Raw genomic sequence first — 21,948 nt, 5'->3', positions numbered from 1 at the left:
GCGCTGCTGGAAAGCGAGGGATGGAGTAACCCCAGCCCCGCGATGGGCGCCTGGCACATCCTGTCCCCCTGCTGCCCCCAGCCTGTCCCCCTGCTGCCCCCAGCCTGTCCCCCTGCTGTCCCCAGCCCGTCCCCCTGCTGCCCCCAGCCTGGCCCCCTGCTGCCCCCAGCCTGTGTCCACGCTGTCCTGCTGCTGGATGCACAGAGGGGCCCAGAATGCCCCAAACCAGAACCACGGTGTGAGCAGGGTTTGCTTGGCCCCTGGCACCGCTGCTGCCCCTCAGACACGGCGGGGGGACTGAAGCCCCTGTGTCTGTCGTGGTGCAGGAATGCCAACCCCTGAGCAGCCCTGCCCCGGTTTGTGCAGGGATGCTGGCATTGCCCCTGGGCTTCAGGGAGAGGCACACCACGATTTTAGGGTGTGTGCAGCGACAGGGTGCAAACAAAGGGGTTGGTGGTCCCCTCTGCCAGCCAGGGAGGGGTCTGGCACAGCAAGGGCAGACCCGACTTGCCCCCTGCCATCCCTGCTACTGAATCAGCCGGAGAAGCACCACGGGTGCCAACGTGCAGAGAGCACAGGGACACGGGCACTGCCTCCCACCGCCCCTCCGCAACCATGGGAACAGCGTTTCCTCACTCCAGCGTCACTGCCAGCTGCCATCAGCAAAGCAAAGGAAAAAAGGGAAACCTGAGGGGCCCAGTGCTGCCAGCCCATGTCCTGGGCACACAGGTGATGCTACACACACCACAGGTGATGCCACACATGCCACAGGTGACGCCACACACCTCTGGGTCTGGCAGCACTGCAGACACAAATGGAGACAGATGATTCAAGCTGTGCCAGCACATCTGCAGCCTTGGGAGAACAGCCCCTCCTGACCCAAACCAGCAAATCTGCTCCGTGCTGGAAGCATGAGCAGGACACAGTGTGTATGCAATTCCCAGTACTGGAGGAACACAGGGACACCCAACCTGGCCCCAGCGTCCCCTCCCAGGCACACCCCCCTGCCAGAGTCACTCCCTGGACACAGGAGTGCACTCTCAGTCCCCACCAGCTCCAGCAGTCCCAGCCCTGCCTCTCAGAGCTCTCTTTATCCCAGTCCACCCCCTGCCATCTCAAAAGCTTGGGTTTAACCCTGCATGGGACACGTGCTCAGTGCAGGCCCTGCGTTTTCTCGGGGCTCTGTCCCCACCCCAGCATATCGGGACATGTGCCCTGAGGTGCTCTGTGGCATGCTCCCAATTACAGAGCTCTCCCAGCCCTGTTAATGAGCCTTCTGTCAGCTAAAGGTAAACGCTGGAGTCGTGAACACAGGCTCCTCTGCACACCCAGGCCCTTGTGCTCTCGAGCTTCCCTGTCAGTGCTGCTGCCAGCCCAGCCCCACGTCCTGCAGCACCCACCCAGTGCCCACCCCGCTGCCCCTGGCTCCACCAGCAGCCCCCAAACCTGCCAGCACTGTCGTGGCTGGGGTGGGGTCCCCCTGGGAGATGGGGGAATGTTCCCAGGGGATGCTGTGAGGATCCTCCCGCCCGGTCACAGCCAGAGCAGTGCCCACAGGTACCCACTGCAGCACCCACGGGTACCCACTGCAGCACCCACGGGTACCCACTGCAGCACCCACACGGGGTGAGCTTCCCTCTGACACCCAGGCACAGCCAGGTGGGACAAGGGTGCAGCCCCCTGGAGCCAGCCCTGCGGCACCACGGTCCCTCCAGGGCTCACAGCACAGAGCCACCACCACAGAAAGCATCTCCCAAGCAGGAATATGCTCCTGTGGGTAATTTCCACTGGGGAGGAAGAGGAGGATCCACTTGTGCTAAAACTGAAGCACGGTATTATCACCTGTCCCATCCCTCATTTGAATAAAATCCCAGACAAGTTATTAAAGATGTGGCTGCACAGGCCACACAGGTCATGCAAAGGAGGAGAAGTCCTTGGTGCCTCTGGCTCTGCTGGTGCAGGACTGGCTGAGCCATAACCAAGTCCCCCCTCCACAGCTCAAAGTATTCCCTACACCAAATGTTTCCTACAGGAATGAAGAGGGGAAAAAAATGCACTCTGACACAGGAGAGCCACGTTACACCTCGGCTGGGTGAACAAAGCAGGAAAAAAATCAAAGTAAATCATTTTACCAGCCAAACCCCAGCCCACGTGCCTTCCCTGTGGTTTGCAAGGCAGAGGGAGAGCCCAAGGCCCCCCCTGCCCCTCCAAGCATGGAACAAGCTCCTTGGGCAACGCATGGATGCTCCAGGAAATCCTCCCCTGCCTGAAGGCAGCAATTCCCAGCTGGGAAAGCACAGGCCGGGCTGTGCAGGTGACTCACCCGGCTGCCCACACCCACTGCAGCCGTGGGTGCAGCCGCTGCCAGAGCCCAGCACCGCTTCCCATGGCACAGCCCGAGCAGAGCCCGGTGCCAGCGGTCACAGCAACCCAGCCAGGGGCTGCTGCTGGGCCTGCACCCTCCAGAAAGCACAAGGCTCCTTCCCCTCCCAACAGGAGCCTGCAGAGCCCAGCGCTCTCTGGGCAGGAGCACAGCTCTGAGCACTCAGGTTTGCACCTGCACAAACAGGGACTGTTCCTGGAAAAGCCAGACCTAAACCTCTGAACCTTGATCCTTCCGCTCTTCTGTGCAAAGGTGGTGAGGAGGTCTGGGCTGTGATTGTTTTCTTCAGGGACCAGAAGAGCAAAAAAGGACAAAAATAACCTAAGATGGGCTTTGGATTCCTTCTCCCCAGCACCAAACCCCTGGGGCACAAGGAGCTGTCACCCTAGATGGCACCAGGTCACAAAGCAGCCCCAGCCCGGGATCATGCTCCAGCACACCCAAGGGTTTTCTCCTGCAGAAGCACAGGAGGGCACTTTGCACACCCTGTTATCCACCTGCCCTCTGCCCACCCGAGTCAGGGCTCCCCCAGAGCCACTCCCAGGGAGCTGAAGCAGGGGCCGTGGGGAGCAGGATGGCAAAGGCAAAGTGGCAAATTGGGCAATCAGTGGCCCTCACGTTTCCTTATTGCCCTCCTAAGCCTTGCTTGTGTGAAAAGGGAATTAAGTAAACACTGGGCAAAAGTTTCACTTTTGCTTCCAGTCTGTTGCAGATCCAGTGCCAGCTCCATCCGGGAAGGGCACTGCCACCCCACCGCCACGGGCACAGACACCTCACAAAGCGCTGCAGAGATGTGGAACAGAACCCATGTGCAGGCACATCCCAGAGCCTGGAACACCACAGGAACCACCCCACAGCAGCCTCGGAGCAGGATGTGTCCCAGGAAACACCCCAGAGCTGCAGCAAAAGCCCTGCTGGCGTTACCCATGGTGGCAGCACAGGCCACAGCAGCCGGCCTGGCACGGGGCAGGCACACAGGGGTCAGCCCAGGGGACAGCTCACTACAATCACACCCTGCAGCACAGACAGAGGGAGATCCCAGCCCTCTGACAGCACAACCACAGCTGAGAACCTCAGCTGGCAGCAGGGGCAACCCCCAGCTGCTCACACAGCCAGCACGGGCACGCTGGTGGGGACAGAGCTGGCATGAGACCTGTGGGACAGTGCCACAGCACCTGCCCCAGGAAGCCAGTGGGGCCAGAGGAGTTCCCAGGACTGCAGGACCCACCCCAGCATCAGCCCTTCGGTCCCGTCCCTCCTCGCTGCCGGCCGCAGCTCTGCGGGGACCTGGCCAAAAAAGCAGCTAAAGGAAAAGTGATCCAAAACACCAAACCAGCCCAGCTGGGCCTTCTGGGGCATGGGCACCTCCGCCTTTCCCATGGAAGCCTGGGGCATGGCACAGCCAGCCCCTGTGCCCTCGTGGGGAGGGGGGTCACAGAGCCAGCCCAGCCCCAGCACACAAATTGCAGTCTGTGCCGTGGGAGCATGGCAGCAGCCGGGGCGTGGACGGGTTTGGTGGCTTCAAATTAGTGCCTGGGAGTCAGAAGAAGGAAAACAAACCAGCAGAAACGTGGCAGGGCACCAGGCTGCACCCAGTGCCTGAAGGGGCGACAGCTCCACCGGCACCGGGACACGGCGCCTGGCAGCACAGGAGAAGGGCACGGGCAGGGGGAGGAGGAGGAGGGTGCCAGGCTCAGCCCTGTGCTGCAGCACAGGGAGGTGATGGCAGGCAGCCCTGCACCCCCACACCCTCTATCCTTGCATGCACTGCTTGTCTCCCAAAGCAAGCAGGCATCTCCACATCACCGTCTGAGGGCCTGGCTCCAGCTCCCCTCCACGGAAGCACAGGGGCTGGAGGTGATGCCAGCACAGGACGAGCCCCTGGCTCCCTGCCTGCCCCTCGCACAGGCACAGGGACATGCAGAGGCAGAAAATCCTTCAGCATCCCCGGTCCTGAGGGTCACCACAGCTCCTGCGCCGGGGAACAACTTCCACGGCACCCAGGCTTTGAGTTCATTATTTATGTCACACTTGAAGTCTCTGCATCTGCAAAACTTTCTGAATAATTTATGGATGGTGGATCAGGGAGGAAGAGGGACACGTTTTGCTGAAAACCAGGTCACTGAATACCAGCCAAGCAGCAAAGGGAGACAATGGAAACAGGCACAGAAACTCACTGGGGGAAAAAGATCCAACAGCATTTATGTACACACAGACGCACACGCACTCCAGAGATGCCCTTGGCATCTGAGGATATGTAGCAAGACCAGCCCTTCAGCAAATGAGGATCATTTTCAACCTCCTGAATTTATTCTTTCTTCTAAGGGAAGGAGAAAGCGCTGTGAATCATTCCCATTTCTCTCTGTACCTACACTGAGGGCAAAAGCAGAGCAGAGTAGTCCCTTCACCAAACCCTGGCACTGTTACGTGTCCTTACTCCTGTCTCACCATCCCTGCATGCCGCTGTTGTTGCTCCTGCCCAGCTCTGCAGAGGGCTCTTCCTCCCTCTTCATCTTCCTCCCCTCCGCCGCCCAGTCCAAGCAGCCCCTCACCAATACAGAGTTACCCGCTCTCCCCACGCCTGTCTTCGTACAAAGAGGATGTGAAACGTTCAGCAGAAAGGGCAAGAGGAAGGAAAACGAGAGAGGATATTGCAAAGACCTCACGTAACTCCGGCTGCAGGCTGTGAGTGCCCAAGGGTCCAGACACCCTGGGAACCCCTCACTGCACAGGCAGCACGTCCTGAGACAGGGTCTGCTGCCCCCGGGCCTGCCCAGCTCCACAGCCACGTGCCACAACAGCAGCTGAGGAGCAGCATGGAGACACTGACAGTGAGATAAGGCCACCATGCCCAGCCACGGAGAGACAAACCAAAACCACTTGGAAACACCACTACCAAATAAAAGCCAGCTAAGAAAAGCAAGCACCTGGTGACAGTCAGGAATGGCCCTCAGATAGCATCTGCAGTGGCTCACAGGGGTGACATCCCAGCCCCAGCAGTGACACAGATACAACAGCCAGCAACAGGCAGCACAGCAGCTCCTCACCCCTGGAGCATCTCCATCCCTGCTGCTGGACACTGGAATGGTCTGGAAGGGCTCCTGCAACACATCAGACCTTGGAGCTGTCACACACTGAGGGTGACACACGTGGGGAGAGCCAGCCCAGATCCCGTCCAGCACCAGATCGGTGGGAGGCATCACAGCTTGAAGCAGCAGCACAGACACTGAAGTCACTCCTACAGCAGGAGAAGGATGCACAGACGGCCGAGCACCCCTGCCAGGGAGGGGACACCCCTTCCCAGCCTCCCGGGCAGTGCCCTGCCCGTGTGCCCCAAACTCTCCCCCATGCCCTGTGCAGGGCGGGCTGTGCCGGGGCACTGATTTACTCTGCAGCAGAATCAGCGTATTCCTGTCCCTGGGCACCGCTGGAACTCCCCCCGGCCCTGCGCAGGAATTAAGGGCTAATCCAGGAACACATTCAATAGAAGCTACAAAACAATTCAGCCATAAAAACATCCTTATCTCCAGAGGCCAGCGCGCGTTCTTCCTGCCCGGTGCGGGCAGCCTGGGGCGCGGGGTGTGCGGCACGGCCACGGCCACAGCCGGGGGGACAGCAGGGGGGACAGGAGCCACCGGCAGCCACCAGCCTTCAGGGACTCACAGCACACCCCAAAATACCCCCACAGCGTGCCCAGGGCGAGAGCACAGCCCATCACCTCAGCCAGCACCTGCTACAAGCTAACAGACTAAGCCCAGAGACGCCTCTGGACTCACCAGCTCACTCCCAAAATGTATTTTCTGCGATAAACAACGCTGTAGGATTTGTTCTGGGATAAAATGAATGCTTCAGGCAGGGCCAGGCACTGCTGCCTTCAGCAAATGCAGAACACAGCTCAGACCCGCAGAGCCATAAATGCACCCACAGCTGTCAGGTTTGAGATTCTTTTAACCCCAAATGCCAAGAATTGGTACAATGGGAGTCCCTGTAAGCCAGATGTTACCAGCTGCTACTGCAGCACAGAGAACTACACCCGTGGGGTTTGGTGTGAGATCAGAAGGGGAGGGAGCAGCAGTCAGCTCCCTGGGAATGGACAGGGTGATGGGAATGGTGCAGCATCACCTGTCCACGCAGCCTGGGGTGACCTCGCTGTCCCAGTGCCCCCACAATGACCCGGCCCAGGTGGTTCACGGCAGGTGATGCTGCAGGGGCTCCATGGCACCTGCGTTTGTGATGTGCCCCTGTCACCCCATGGCACAGACTGGTGACCACGGGTGCTGCCAACCTGCTGGGTACAGGCACCCCCTGGGAAGCACCCTGTGATTTGGGCCAAAGAAACCTAAAAACAGAAAACCCCCAAATGACCCCATGAGGGAACAGCAGAAACAGAGCCACAGCTTGGGGAACAGCCCACTCAGCACAGCACTCTGAGGGCACAGCCCACTCCATGCTGGCAGCAGGTGGCCGTGCAGAGGTGTCCCCAACCCCGGCCATGGGGACAAGAGCCAGGGCATGAGGGAGGGCCAGCCACAGGTGAGGGTCTCCCCAGCCCCGGAGCCACAGCCGGCATGGTTGCATCCCCCTCCCGCCCAGACCCCTCGTCACTGGTTTGCAGCTTTGAAACCTCCTCCACCTCCCCATGGAGACGGAGAGGACAGCACTGGAGGGCTCAGCGCGGGCAGAGCCACAGCGGGGGCTCCGGGCATCGCCCACCCTGGGCAGAGGGCACAGAGGACAAGCGCAGGGGTGGCGGGGCGAGGCATCAGCCCAGCACCCCAGAAAACCGCTCCCAAAGGATGCGACCCCCGAGGGCCGCGGACCTGGACCTGGTGGAGCAGGACTAGGACCACGCACATCCCGATGGACCAGAACCGGCACCCTGCACATCCCGATGGACCAGGACCGGCACCCTGCACATCCCGATGGACCAGAACCGGCACCCTGCACATCCCGATGGACCAGAACCGGCACCCTGCACATCCCGATGGACCAGAACCGGCACCCTGCACATCCCGATGGACCAGGACCGGCACCCTGCACATCCCGACAGAGCCACCCCGATGCACCGCACACGTTCAGCCGGACTAGGGCGAGGCTCGAGCATGTGCTGACGGTCCCGAACCGGGACCACACATGTCCGCATGGACCACGGCCAGGCACATGCCGGTGCCCCGCGCACGTCCTGTGGAGCCGGACCAGGCTCGTCCCCACGGCCCAGCCCCAGCCCAGCGCGCAGCGGGGCTCTGGTGGGCGCAGGTGGGCGCGGATGGAGGAGCCCCGCTCCGGGGCGGGCAGGGCGGGGGCGGGCGGGGGTCCCGCAGGGCCGCCCCCAGCCCCGCACTTACTCTTGAGGGCGGCGACGAGCGACTTCCCGTCCTTGATGAGCTCCTTGATGAACTTGTTGGTCTTGTCCAGCTCGGCCTCGTGGGAGCGCAGCCGCTCCCGGAACTGCGGACTGTCCAGGCAGCACTCGCTGAACTCCAGCGCCGGCAGCCCCATGCTGCCCGGCACGGCGGGGAAAGCGCGCAAAAACCCGCACAAAATGCGCAACGGAAGGGCTGCTAGGGCGAGGCGCGCAGCCGCCGGTGCGGGCGGGCGGCGGGAGCGCGGTGCCGGGCCAGGCCGAGCCGAGCCGGGAGCGGGGCCGGGCGGAGCGGCGGGAGCGGAGCCGCGCCGGGGGCGGAGCTGCTGCCGCCGCTCTGGGGCCGCCGCCCGGGCCGGGCCCGCCCGCGCCGCCGCCGCGCCACGCCCCCCGCCGGCAGCCAATGGGCGCGCTCCGGCACCGCCTCTCCCCGCCCCCTCCGCCCGCTCGGCCAATCGGCTGCGAGGGCGGGGCCGTGCCCTCCCCGCCGCTCCCGCACCTGGGCCGGCCCCGCCCCGGGCAGAGGCGGCTCCGCAGCGGCGGCCCCGGCCCGGCCCCGCTCCCCCGGCCCGGCCCCGCTCCGCTCCCCCGGCCCGGCCCCGCCGCGGGGAAACCGCGCCCGGCCTGCGGGAGCGCCGCTCCGGCCCGCCCCGCGCCCGGCCGGGTGGCGGCTCGCACGTTCTGCTGCCATCGCACATCTGTGCGGGAGATTATTGCCCGGGCTTAGTGGTGTGATCTGAGAGAATAAACCCATAATCTCCTGGAAGGGCTGGATGTGGAGCAGCGGCGGGAGAAGCCGGCAGCAACGAGGAGCTGTGGGGCCCTGTCCCAGCAGTGTGTCCCCAAAGGAGCATCGTCCCACGGCCCATGGCTGTCACCGCGTCCCTCCGTACATGTGGTCACTTCTCCCCAGACGGTGGCTGTCGCCGCACACACAGGGCCGGTGGCGTTCCCCAGAGCCCGCTTCCTCCAGGGGCACGCCAGGAATTTGGCCGGGAGCAGCAGCTGCTCCCCACCGCCTCCCCTCGCCCTGCAGGAGCGAACTGCAGCCGCCCAAAACAGCTGCTCCTCCGCGGGTCCGTGCGGAGCCCGGGCTAGCTGAGCGCCGGGAAAACGGGACACCCCAGCGCCAGGGAGCGGAGCAAACCCAGCACAGACCCCGGCACCGCGACACCAGCGAGGCGCCCCGAGCACCCCCGGCTGGACAGGCACGGGGCGCGGTGGCCTCTCCCCATCCCGGGACGCCATCGCGGATAATCCCCGGGCGGCTGGAATGCCCCGTTTCCCCCGCTCGGAGCCCCGCTGGCCCCGGGCATTCCTGCCCGCTCAGCCGTGGAGCGGCCCCGGGGCCGCGCCAGCCCCGCACAGGGCGGGACGGGCCCCAGCCCACGCGTGGCTTTGTTAAAAACTTCATCCACCTGTGCTTTCCAGCGGGTGGGTGCGGGCACAGGAACCTGACACCAGCTCAACCTTTTGTCTCTGTTTTTTTAATCCTCTAAAGCACGATTCTCTCCATCCTCGCACCACAGCCTAATTCAGGCTGAGTCACCGCCTTCAAATATGGTTTGTGAGCCACATTTTTTTGGATGAGGCCTCCTAATTATAAAAAAGGATGTAATACTAATTGCATGCTTATCTTGTAGGCAGGATATAAAGTTTAATGAGCTGTCATTTACGCCATATGCACGCAGCCCCATGAAAGCATGAGATGTTATTATTTGGATTATGCTCCCTAATTCTACCCTGCACAAAGCAACAGGAGCACTGTTTGGTTTTATCCTTCTCCATCACCATTGTTCGTATTTAAAAGTGTTCCAGCACTTACTGTGCTAATAGAGAAGAACCTGTAACTAGATTTATAGGACACTGCCTTAGAGGATGCAAATATCTGGGGCTTGAAATTGAATTTTTTTCAGCACTCTTCCAGAATCATGGAAAATGATGATGCTTAGACTGTCATTTTCTGATGAGGACAGAATTGAGGCCATACAAAGCACACATACCCCTGGAAGCAGGGCCTCAGGCAGGCAGTGAGGAATCTGCTCCCGTTTTTCTGGCTTCATTCATCAAGAGCCACTCATTGTGTTACAGCTCTGAATGTGGGAGCAGAGCAGGGCAGCAGGGCTGGGGAGGAACAGCCATGGACAACTTCCAGCCCCCTTTTCCTGGAACTGTGCATCCAAACTGCAGAAGAATATCATGGAATATCCTGAGCTGGAAGGGACCAACAGCAATCATCGAGCCCAGCTCACGGCCCTGCACAGGACAAGAATCACATTCCTGAGAACATTTATCACTGAATGGAAAAATAAGCAACTAAACGCCCCAGCCTTCCACATCCTCCCGCCTGTGGATAACAACAGCTCGCATCCCTCTGTAATCCCTGCCATATTTGCCTGCCTTGATTTATTGTTTTAAGCAGCTGGGTTGTCTCACCCCAAGTGAGCCAGGTCAGCTGGACACTGTGTAGGAACCCTGGCCACTGTGAGCTCATCCCTCTGACCACAGCCCATCCTCACACATCCTTCCCACAGATGAAAGCTGTGGCTGCCCTAATCCCGCACGCCCACCCCGGAGCCGTCCTTGACCACACATTAGCACATCCTCCCTCTCTCGCCAACCCACATCCCACAGCTCACTCACCCAGGGAACATCTGCAGAAAACTACTCCAGCATTAGAATAACATTTAAAAGAAGAACAGTTCCTACCTAGACTGGGTGACTCTGGATTAAACTGCTGGTGCAGGGGTGGGGGCTGCCACAGCCAAGCAGAAGGAAGAGGGAGACTGCCAGAGGGCAGGGTTAGACGGGATATTGGGAAAATTTTTTTCCCTGGGAGGGTGGGCAGGCCCTGGCACAGGGTGCCCAGAGCAGCTGTGGATCCCTAGCAGTGCCCAAGGCCAGGTTGGACAGGGCTTGGAGCAGCCTGGGCCAGTGGAAGGTGTCCCTGCCATGGCAGGGGATTAGAACTGGGGGATCTTTGAGGCCCTTTCCAACATAAACCACTCTGGGATTCTCTGACTGCAGTAGCACCAGCTCAGCCCCAGCCCCTCCTGCCACCAGCGTTATCTCTGGGTGGGTCACACAACCAGCTGGATTAAACCGGTTTGCTTGAAAAACAGCAATTCTTCCCGGAGTGAGCTTTCAGCTGGATCGGCTCCCTCCTCTGAGCACAGCATCCTCCACCTCCACACTCCTGCCCCGACCTCAGAGCGGCTGCAGCAGTGCCCGTGACACATCCATCGCTAACACGGCAGAAGGAGCCCCTTCTCCTCCGGGAAGGCTTTCTGCCACTTAAGTTCAACAATTCGGGAAAGCCGGAGTGACAGCAGGAGCGGGAGAGAGGAGCCAGCCCCGTGTCAGCTCTGGCTCTCCCGGCCCCGCCCGGGCAGCGCGGAGAGGCTGCTCTGAGCTCAGGACCCGCGCAGGGACCGCGGGCCTGGCTGGAGCTGAACCCTCCTACCCTGCACTGCCCTGCCCGGGGATCCCGGAGCCTCCCCGGGACCTGAACCCTCCTTACCCTGCACTGCCCTTCCTCGGGATCCCGGAGCCTCCCCGGGAGCTGAACCCTCCTTACCCTGCACTGCCCTTCCTCGGGATCCCGGAGCCTCCCCGGGAGCTGCCCCGGTCCCGGCAGCATTCCCAGAACCCGTGCTCCAAGGATGGAGGAAAACCAGCCACTGCTCCGGTCTCACAGCACCAGAGGCTGGGGCACTAATGCACTTCTTTAAACCCCAGGAGACAGCAGCAGGGCATCCCGACTGCCAGGATGCAGGAGCTGTACCAGAGCTTTCTTGGAATTGCCCTCAGGCAGCAATGTTCAAGGTCTACTTATTATGTGGCTGTGTATCACGCTCACATCTCCCTTGCTCCCAGACTGTTTTTGTTGGGATAGACACAGATCAGGCATTGTATACGGCAAAAATAAAACAGACAATACATTAGACTGTCATAATGAATCCCCTTGAATTCCCTGTTGTAAACCAAAGGGCATGGATTGACCTGTTGTACTGACAGCCCTCAAGAGATCTGATCCTTGACCTTGGACCTTTTGTTGGCTGTGAATACAGCTCTGGGGTAGACACCAAGGTCTTCCCCTTCTCCCAGGCTATCCTGGAAATGTGCTGTGGGTATATTCCTGTTTGATCCTTCTCCATGTGACTGCAGCAAACAGCCTCAGTGACACCTCCAGCGTGACAGTGCTCCCTCCACCGAGCACTCACGAGCTCTCCACATAACATGATCTTGGATATATATATTTTTTAGAGTGGAACAGTACTTCTCCTTACTGCGTTGCACCTCTCACAGTCACACATGAATTTCCACCTACACAATTCCTTTTTTTCCTTCTGCAGCTCACTTTTCTCCTCGCAGTCACTCCTCCTGGCCCTCACGCAGATTTGCAGGGGTGGGCGAGACGAGACAGGAGACGGGAACAGCAGTGACACAGCTGAGCCTCTGCAGGGGGACAGAACCCCCAAAATGAAAAGCAAACCGGGCTGGGGTCTCTGCTCCCAAACCCCCTTCAGCTCCCAGCTCACACTTGTTAACCTTCCATGATTTTTTGCAATACTCATCATTAACCACTTGTGCTGCCAAGTCTCCCCCGACACCACAGGTTTGGAACAGGTTTTGGAACTGGTTTCCATTTAAGGGAAATATCAGTGCCATGTCCTGGTAGTCAGCCTGTGGTGCCACAACCATCTCCACATGCAGCTCTTGCAGGTCCCTGAAGGGAGCCCTGTCCATGCCTTGGGCCATGAGTTCCTCCCCGCTGTAGCTGCCGAGCCTCTCGCCTGTTTTAGCTGATTGGCTTCACCCCCTGCTCGTGCTCTGCCACACTCACACCCGCCCGGACGTGCCCAGGTCCTGGCTGTGCCACCTCTGCCAAGCCTGGCACGTGCCTCGGGGAGATCTGGGAGCAGCAAGGAGAGCAGGAATCTCCAGGACAAAGCCCCTGGCCTTGCACCCGAGGGGAGCTGTCTCCAGAAGAGGCAGCGCTGCCTCTCCTCTCCCTGGCAGCTGTCAGAGCAGATAGAGCAGCTCCTGGTGCACAGGGACACTCCTCACGCTTGAGGGAGGTTTCTGGTGCTTGTGCCTTTAGCCGGTGGGGAAGGTTTCTTTCCTTTGATTCCCTGTTAAGAACAGATTGCCCAGTACTCTTCAGCTGAGCCCCTGGGCAGCTGTGTGTACCCCTGGCCCTTGGGCTGCCCTCAGCTCTGCTGGGCTGGTCCTGCCACCCTGCACGGGTGGCTCTTTGCCCAACTCTGTCAACTTTTGGCACAATTCCCCAGAGTGCTGCTTGTCTTCCCCTTCCCCAATTTCAGGGACTGCTAAATTACATTTTTACTACTTCATTAAGATTTAAACTCTGTTCCAACACCTGTCCAACTGCAAACCCCCCTCCTCCTGTGCGCATGTGTGACCCCAACCCTGCCTGCTGACAGGACCCCGGACCAGGATCCTCCTCAGAGCCCAGGGATATTCACAAACCCCACTGGCTTTTCCTAGCCTGATGTCAACTTTGATTTTTGTTTCCAGGATGATCCTCAGGGTGCTGGAGCCTGGCTCCCACTCTCAGTGCCTGCTTTGTGTCCCCATAATTCAGTGGTGGTATTGATGACTGATGACCAAAGGCACCCTGAGAGCCTGATGTTGAAGCAGCTTTTGGAATTGCCATGCTGGGGTCTGTGCTCACCCTGTTCTGGCCAGGAACGGGACACAGAATAACTTACAAACCAGAAACATTATTTTAAGGAGTAGTGCCTTGTGGGGACTGCAGAGGCTCAGTTTTCCAGCAGCACAAATCCCTGTTTGACTGCAGCCACAGTGACCCTCCTCTGTCTCCCTTGGGAGCAGCATTCCCACTGCCAGTGTTACCAGGGCTGTGCACACGTGTGGACAGAACAAAGCTCTGCGTTATCACGGCTGTGGCAGCACCAGCCAGGCCGTGCACACACCAGGAGGGCAGAGCCTGCCAGGTCACAGCTCCTGGAGATGCCAAGGTTGCTCATGCACAAAGATGAGGGTGGGACATTACTGGGTCAGGATGTCTGGAGGCATTTAGCACGTTTAACATGATGCAGGAAGAACACACAACTTCATGGAGCAGCGTGGGTTGGCAGGAGCCTTCCAAATCATCCAGTTCCAACCACAGGCAGGGACAAATTCCACAGCACCCGGTTGCTCCAAGCCCTGTCCAACCCTGAACACTTCCAGGGATGGGACAGCCACAGCTCCACTGTTTCCACGTGTGTATTTGTATATTTAGTCACCTTCCAGGCAAAGACAGGATCAGTGGTGCTGAAGAGCACTGTCCCCTTGCTTATGGTCCAGGTTACATCTCCTCCTGAGAGGAGGGTGGGCTTCCAGCAGCATCATTCCCTTCATCCCTGATCTTTCACTGTGCTGTCCAAAAGCTTCACCAGGTCCTTTTCCATCCAGGCATCACTGGCACAAGGATTCTGCAGAGCAGGGTGGCAGATATTTAGCAAGTGAGGGGAAGGAGAGAATCCACTCCCTGTAGTTGCCAGAGAAGTGAAACATCACCACAGGCCCTCAGGGAAGTCCTTACTGACAGAAAAATAGAAGTGATACATAAGCAAGAAGAGTTTCAAGCTTAGGAATTTTTAGGTGAATTCCTTAAGGGGGGAGGTGGACGCACAGCACACAGTACAGAAAACGCACAACACGTCAGTGTGATGGAAATGTTTTTGAAAAAAGAGCTGGTCATAGATGTTCTCTGAATTCCCTGGGAGGAAAAGAAAAGGCCTGACAGGTGCATTTTGGGCAGTGACAAGGCACCGAGCAGCTGGCCAAGATACAGTTAAACACACCAAGTCAGAAACAAGCTCTCAATTAAATGAAAAAGTGAAATTAGTCACGCCCCTGGGAGTCACTGCAGTGCAGGAAGCTGAAATGGAAAAGTAAAGGAACCAAGGGCTATGAAATCGTCAATGATATCCGTGGAAGAAGTATTTAAATAACAGGGTTAATTATAAAGATGACAAAGTTTCATTGTCAGGAAAGGCTAAACAGTCTGCCTATTCTTACTCTCCTTTTCAGGAGAAATACAGAATCCCCTCAAAGGCCCAGCCAAGCAGCTGCCACTCATTTCCTCTGCAAACAGAGATCAGCCTCTCTCCGTGTTCCACAGGGGAGCTCTGCTCTCGTTATGCTCCATGGACAAACACTCCCCCAGGTGTGACCCAGGGCTGTGGGGAGGAGAGGGAGCACCAGGCACAGGAGCAGGACCCCAGGGAGCTGGGGGGAAAGAGCCTCCTCCTGCTCCAGAAAACTCAGCTGTGCCCCTGGAGAGGGAGCAACAGCACCCAGAGGTGTAACCTGCACCAAGCCCACAGCCAAGGCAGGAGAGGTTTGGCCACCACCTGCATTAGACACCCGCAAATCCCATCCCAGAGCCCACACAGGAGCTGGAGACAAGCCCCAGTGCCTCCAGGGAGGATCCCAGCAGGCACCAGTGCTCCCAGGCTGCGCGACCAGCACAGCTGCCCCAGCCAGCAGCTCTGCAATGCTCCCCCAAAAGCTGGAGCATTTATAGCCCACTCCAGGCTGGATCCCATCAGCACTGACAACCTGAACTGCTCCCTCCCCCAGCAGCACCTGTGGAGGGGAGCCCTTCCCAGAGAGCACCTGGAAGCCCAGGGACACAAAAGGCATTCAGGAAGGTCTCATTCCAACCCCCCAGCATGGCAGGGACACCTCCCACTGTCCCAGGCTGCTCCCAGCCCTGTCCAGCCTGGCCTTGGGCACTGCCAGGGATCCAGGGGCAGCCACAGCTGCTCTGGGCACCTGTGCCAGGGCCTCAGCACCTGCATCATAAAAAGTTTCAAGGACAACCCATCCCTGAGGATTCCTGTGCCTAAGGATGCAGGATCCATGCCAGGCAGATGGGAGCTGCTCCTCACAGGCCCCTCTGCAGGGGTGTGAAGCCATATGAAACCTCCAACCCCTTTAGTGGGGTTATATTATCACAAGGCAATTCCAAGGAGAGGAATGTTTTCCCAAAATTTGTATAACCACTGGAAAAATGTCACAAACCACTGTGAAATTGAGCTGAAGCTGTATTTCCAGGAATTAGAACCAGAAGTTCCCAAACCAAACTCTAGTTTCCCTTTTGGAGGGGCTCCAGAGATGTCTGCTGTGCATTAGCCCTGCTACGACCCGCTCGAGGGATGGAAGCGCTGCCTCTCCCTGTGTAAATAGCAATTTCCTCCTGGTGCTGCTCAGCCGTCCCAGCCCTCAGTGTTCCCTCTTCTTCTGTCTCTGCTCTGGAATCTGGATGGAGATTTTCCTCTCCCCAGCACTCAGAGACCAGCCCCACTCATGGGCCACTCTACAGCAACTCCCTACTGTTGGCTTCAGTGCAAATCGCTTTAATTCTCATAATTAGGCAAGGCCACTGCCTTTCCTGCATAAAAATATCTTCAAACAGCTTCTCGAAATTCCTGTGGAAATCCCCACTAACTATCCCGCCATGCCCGGAAGCCCAGACAAAGGGTTTGTTCTGGGGCTGGGCTTCAGGGAGCCGGGACCCGACCCTGGAGCCCCCGGTGTCACTGCACCCCCTGTCCGACCCTGCACCCCTGTCCCTGTGCTGTCACTGCACCCCCTGTGCTGTCACTGCACCCCCTGTGCTGTCACTGCACCCCGTGCTGTCACTGCACCCCTGTCCCTGTGCTGTCACTGCACCCCGTGCTGTCACTGCACCCCTGTCCCTGTGCTGTCACTGCACCCCCGTGCTGTCACTGCACCCCTGTCCCTGTGCTGTCACTGCACCCCGTGCTGTCACTGCATCCCTGTCCCTGTGTTGTCACTGCACCCCCGTGCTGTCACTGCACCCCTGTGCTGTCACTGCACCCCTGTGCTGAGGGTGGCCTCTGCCTGTCCCTGGCTCTCACGCTGTTTGTCCCCTGCCCTGAGCTGTCGCAGGAAGGCAGGGAAGGGTGGCAGAGCAGGAGGGTGACCCTGAGGGTCCCCAAGGGCTGGGGGCGGTGGGGAAATCCTGGAGGGCTGAGCCAGCCAGCCTGGAGGAGCTGGAAGGGAGGAGCAGAGAGGCTGCAGCCCAGCTGAATTACTAGAAAAGGGAAAAAAACCCAGAAAACAGATTGGCGTTTTTTAAGTTAATGATTAGAAGAAGAAAAAAGAGGAGCTGGCCCGCAGGGTGCTGTGCCAGCATGGCCGTGTGTCCCCGTGCCAGCCTGGCCGTGTGTCCCAGTGCCAGCCTGTCTGTGTGTCCCTGTGCCAGCCTGTCTGTGTGTCCCCATGCCAGCCTGTCCGTGTGTCCTTGTGCCAGCCTGGCCGTGTGTCCCAGTGCCAGCCTGTCTGTGTGTCCCTGTGCCAGCCTGTCCGTGTGTCCGGCAGCCCACACGCCTGACAGTGCGGCTGTAGCTTTGAATTCAAGGAAGTTTTGTCCCGTCCAGGGAGGCGGCTCCTTCCAGCCGGGAGCATCAGAGACGGGAGCTGGGCTTGGCTCCTCATCCCGCAGAGCCTCGGGGCAGCAGGGACCGGCCCGAACCTCGGGGGAGGCAAACTCCCCCCGGCCCGGCTCGGCGCGGCTCGGCCCGGCTCGGCCCGGCTCTGCCCGCAGACCGGGGGCTGTGGGGCACAGCACCCCCGAGGAGCGGGGCGGGACACAGCCCCGGGTCAGGTACAGTCCCGGGTCAGGCACAGCCCCGGGGCAGGCACAGCCCGGGTCAGGCACAGCCCCGGGTCAGGCACAGTCCCGGGTCAGGCACAGTCCCGGGCCAGGCACTGCACTCACCTCGCACTCACCTCTGCCCGGCGCTCGCACTCACCTCGCTGGGCAGAGCCCGCCTGGGCGCTGCTCCGTGTTTGCTTTCGGAGCGCTGCTGGCAGAGGCCGTGCCCTTGAACGGCGCAGATAAGGCTCTGATGATGGGGAGCAGCTTTACAAACCCCCGGTGCCTGCGGGGCTCCTCGCCCGGTGCCTGCTGTGAGGGCACCGCGGCAGGGCAGCCCCGGCCAGCCCCAGGCACTGCCCCCGCGCCGGGCACTGCAGCACCTCCAGGGGACACCAGGTGCTCCAGAGCAGCCCCGGGGGATCCCACGGGCACCGCTGCCCACTCTGCCTGTGCCCTGCTGAGGGGCAGCATCCACGTGCCCACCCCCTCACAACGCTCTCCTCTCTAGTCCTGCTCCTCAGAGAGCAGCAGTCCCTTTCCCTACAAAGCTGCCCCCCAAACTCCAGTCACAATTTCCAGGTGCCGGGTCTGGCCCTGTTCATTCCCCTCCTCTTTCTGTCCCTTTGCTGTCCCCATCCCCTGGTAGATGCAGGAGGGCCAAGGGCTGAGCTGATCTCTCGCCTGTTTGTATTCATGTGGCTTCTGAGATCTGACTTGGAACCATAAAAATGTGTTATTTACTGTACAATTAAATATTTGTTTCCTCGTGGATTGGACTTAGGTGAACTGTAGTTTCTACAGTACCCTTTAAACATGACTTACACTCTTCCTCATTGCCTTCCTTTTAGTACCTTTAATGCCCTCACTCCTTGTGCCTTTATCAGCTGCAGGGAGGTTTGCCAGGGACTTTATATAGTAAAACATTAAACAAAACCCATGAAAATAACAACCCCAAGATTTTAAAAATTACTTTTAAATTAGCTTCATCTCTCACTTTTTCTGTGGGAAGTGCAGTGGCAAACCAAATTCAGAACACTCCTTAATTACTCTGCAGTCCTTTCCCTGCACATGCATCAGCCCAGCCTGGGCACCCAATTACCGTGTTTATCATGGTGGTGACAGTGCTGTGACACGCTGGAGCAGGCTGTCACAGCCTGTGCCTGCAGATTATCTCCTCACCAGCGCCTGCCAGGGGCTGTGCTCAGCTCTGGTGGCTGCTGTTTCCAGCAGGAGCCTGGCAGGGCAGGGCTGGGTTGCTGCCTGGCACTGCCGTGTCCCCAGCAGGGTGGCACGCTGTTCCATGGGGATGGGGCCAGCTCAGTGTTTGTGTCAGGTTGCCCACGTTTGATCCATGGTGGGAATTTAGGAATGTCCTGTGCAGGGCCGGGAGCTGGACTCGATTATCCTTCAGGGTGCTTCCAGCTCAGGCTCTTCCGTGATGCTCCTGATTAGGTGACTCCTAATTTTTCTGGTTTTTGGACATAGATCTCTCAAACCCATTTCAGTGCAGAAACCCAAATGATTTCCCTCATTTTTCTGGAAGCAGGGGAGTTTCCCATTCATTTGGCACTTCCCCGTGGGGCTCTGGCCGCCCCCTGCCCTGCACAGCCCCACAGCGCCCAGGACAAGGCCAAGCTGCAATTGTCCGGGTTAATTGCCAGGATGCCAGCGCAGGGGAGAGACAGAGATTCCTTTGTGCCGGCTCCAAGTGCCTCTGTTCCAGGAGAACGGCTTATAACCGACCTTGCTTTGTGTGCCCAGCCCTGGCCTGACACTCTTTGCAAAAGTAGCTGGGCTGACAAAGACAAAATCAGGAATTCTTGGAGATTTTGGGCAGTGAGATCTCTCCTGGAGCAGCCCCCAGACACAGCAGCCCCAGTTCTGTTTTCCTCAGGGCTCAGATCAGAAATGCAACGCTGCCCTGAGCAGGGCTGGCATTCCTGAGTGAGCCACCACGGGGTCCCGGGCTGCCCTCCCTGCCCTCACCCAGCCAGGGAGCAAAAACCTTCTGAGGCAAAGAAAGCCCCACCAGGGGCACCCAGGGAGATCCTCCAAGCCCACCCAGGGACATCCTCCAAGCCCACCCAGGGAGATCCTCCAAACCCACCCAGGGAGATCCTCCAAGCCCACCCATCCTTGTCCAGCCAGGTCTGCAGCACCAGCGCCTGCAGCCCCGCTGGCAGTGCCGGAGCACAGCCTCGTCCTGCTTGTGCCAAAATGAGGAGAGAAAAGCCTGTGTCATTGTCAAGCACATGGGACATAAAATGAAAGCCAGAGAGCGCCCAGCACAGCACAGGGAGCAGCTGGGACAGCTCTGAGGGGATGTTCATAGACGGGACTTTGCCACCTTTCCTTCAGAGCCACCACTGCTGGTGACAGACACTGCTCGGAGCCTTTCCCTTCCCAAGAGGGAAGAAAGCTGCCTTGGCTTGGCTTCCTGGGAAGTGGGGCAGCTACAAGAGCTGTGCAAACCACACAGCAATCAGAGGAAGGAGTAAAGTGATGCTGAGGAGCAGGTCCTGGCCCCAGGCCTCACCTTGGCTGGGGCTGGGAGTGACAGCGGCTGTGGCAGGGGAGCAGTGGGAGGCACCACATCCTGCCCGCAGGAATTCCATGGGTGGCAGCAGCTCCCAAGGTCAGAAAGGTTAAAAGCAGCCAGAGCTGGATAACCTGAGCCTGAGGAACCTCCCAGGCTCTCTGTGTTTAGGTATTTATATATGTATATATATTTTAATATATTTGCATTGATGTGTAAGTGGCACAGGTTGCCCAGAGAAGCTGTGGCTGCCCCTGGATCCCTGAAAGTGTCCAAGGCCAGGTTGGACAGGGCTTGGAGCAGCCTGGAATAGTGAAAGGTGTCCCTGCCCATGGAAGGAGGCTGGAACAAGTTGGGCTTTAAGGTTTCTTCCAATCCAAATCACTCCATGAGTTTGTGATTCTGGTTTTGGTAAGTTTTGGAAGACTGTGATGAGGGAATAGCAAACATGCTCGTGGGATCTCAGCAGTCCTTGGGAAAAGGCTGAGGCAGAGGATTGATGCTGCTCATGATGGAGCAGGAGCTGCAGGGAGAGAACATCTCTGGGAAGCAGGGGAGGAGGACAAATTGATCCTGTCAAGCTAACTTGATCTATTTTTAGATAAAACTGTAATTAAGTCAGTACTTGATAACAGCAGGACTTTTAAGGTAATGGGGCTTCTGTTACATATCTAAATGCAACATGGCACATATTAAATGAATCAGGAGATGTCTGTTTTCCCTGGAATGTAATTACAGGGAGGCCTCGTTGGGTCAGGGTATCCAGGAGAGCCCTTGGGGAGGCAGCTCTTGACTCTGAGCTAATGCCCAGGCGGGTAAACAACACTGGGCTGAGTGTCTCAGGTCATTTGTTAAAATACAAAGGCTGGGAGTCATTCCTCAGGAGGGGCTGCTCCCTCCGGGGAAACAGGGACTGGGAAACACCAGAGGATCCTGGGGAAGGAGCCAGGACTGAGAGTCACGTCCAAGACCACAGCAAGGACAAACAGAATCACTGTCCTGTGTCTGCCTGGGCGGGTGGCAGCTTCTGGCAGGGATCAGGGAGGGCAGGAGGAGCTTCACAAGGCCCAGGCTCCTGCCTGGCTCCCAGGGACAGAGCCCCGACCCCACCCGTGCTTCTGCAGGGACAGAACCCACACCTGGCACAGCTGCAGTGGCTTTTGGGAGCCCCCAGAGGTATCCTGGGCCTGCAGATGTTCACTGGGTGTGACACCAGCTGTGCCCAGGAACAGATGTACCCACTGCCCCTGGGCCAGAGCGGCCAGCTCTGCTGCCACCCAGATGTGCTCCAGCTGTGGGTGCTGCAGCCTCACCTGCACGGGCCTCAGATCCCCTGTGGCTGCCAGGTGTGCCACGGCCAGACCAGCTGTGCCCCAGCTCCAGCTGTGCCCCCTGGCAGGGCCATCGCCCCCTCTTTGCCCTGTGCCCCAGCTGTGCCCGTCTCCATCCAGCTGTGCCCGCCCCATCCAGCTGTGCCCAGCTGCGCCTGCTGCGGTTCCGCGGTGCCCTCTGGCGGCCCCGGAGCCTCCCTGCGCCTCCCTCTCCTGCGGGATTTTCCCGGCTCACTCATTTTATTCACCTGTTCCTTCATTAAGAGCTCTGTCACCTCTATAAAATTTTTCCCTCCCTCTTCCCTCTTCAACGATTGCTGAAGGGAAAAGTGTCTTCGTAGGAGTTTCTGGTTACCAAAATTCACCTTGTTATGACAAACACCCTAATTTGGAGAGACTGCAAGAGGAAAGCTTTGGCCCTGGTGAGAGTCCCCCCAAAAAGAGAGCACTTAGTAAGCGTCAGAGATCGATTCCTTATTTCACATAAAACTGGTTAATGGGAAGCTGGAGTAAGTAAACAATTAAATAAGTCTTTAATACAAATTAATGGTTTTACATATTTAATCTATATTTAATATTTGTCATATACTTAATGCATAGAATTTTTTTAAAAAAATAAAGACTCAGAAATGGGCTGAAAAAATAAGTGACATCTAATTTTTGGACCTGAAT

General features: G+C 58.5%; 1 protein-coding gene across 2 annotated transcripts in view; it reads right to left on the bottom strand.

Annotated features, from left to right (window-relative positions):
• ARHGAP26 (Rho GTPase activating protein 26) overlaps positions 1–8,048 on the bottom strand; it is a 103,680-nt gene extending 95,632 nt beyond the window's left edge. The window contains exon 1 of one of the 2 annotated variants that reach the window (XM_063413947.1): positions 7,729–8,048. In XM_063413947.1, the coding sequence (XP_063270017.1) occupies positions 7,729–7,882 (154 nt within the window). In that variant the 5' untranslated portion in view covers positions 7,883–8,048. The remainder of the gene's footprint in view (positions 1–7,728) is intronic. The other variant, XM_063413946.1, reaches the window with a different exon arrangement.
• Positions 8,049–21,948: the final 13,900 nt, after the last annotated feature.

Source organism: Prinia subflava, chromosome 16 (assembly GCF_021018805.1).
Source record: "Prinia subflava isolate CZ2003 ecotype Zambia chromosome 16, Cam_Psub_1.2, whole genome shotgun sequence".
Classification (NCBI taxonomy): Eukaryota; Metazoa; Chordata; class Aves; order Passeriformes; family Cisticolidae; genus Prinia; species Prinia subflava.
Note: the sequence above shows the minus strand (reverse complement) of the source record. Positions and strands in the feature narration are given on the sequence as shown.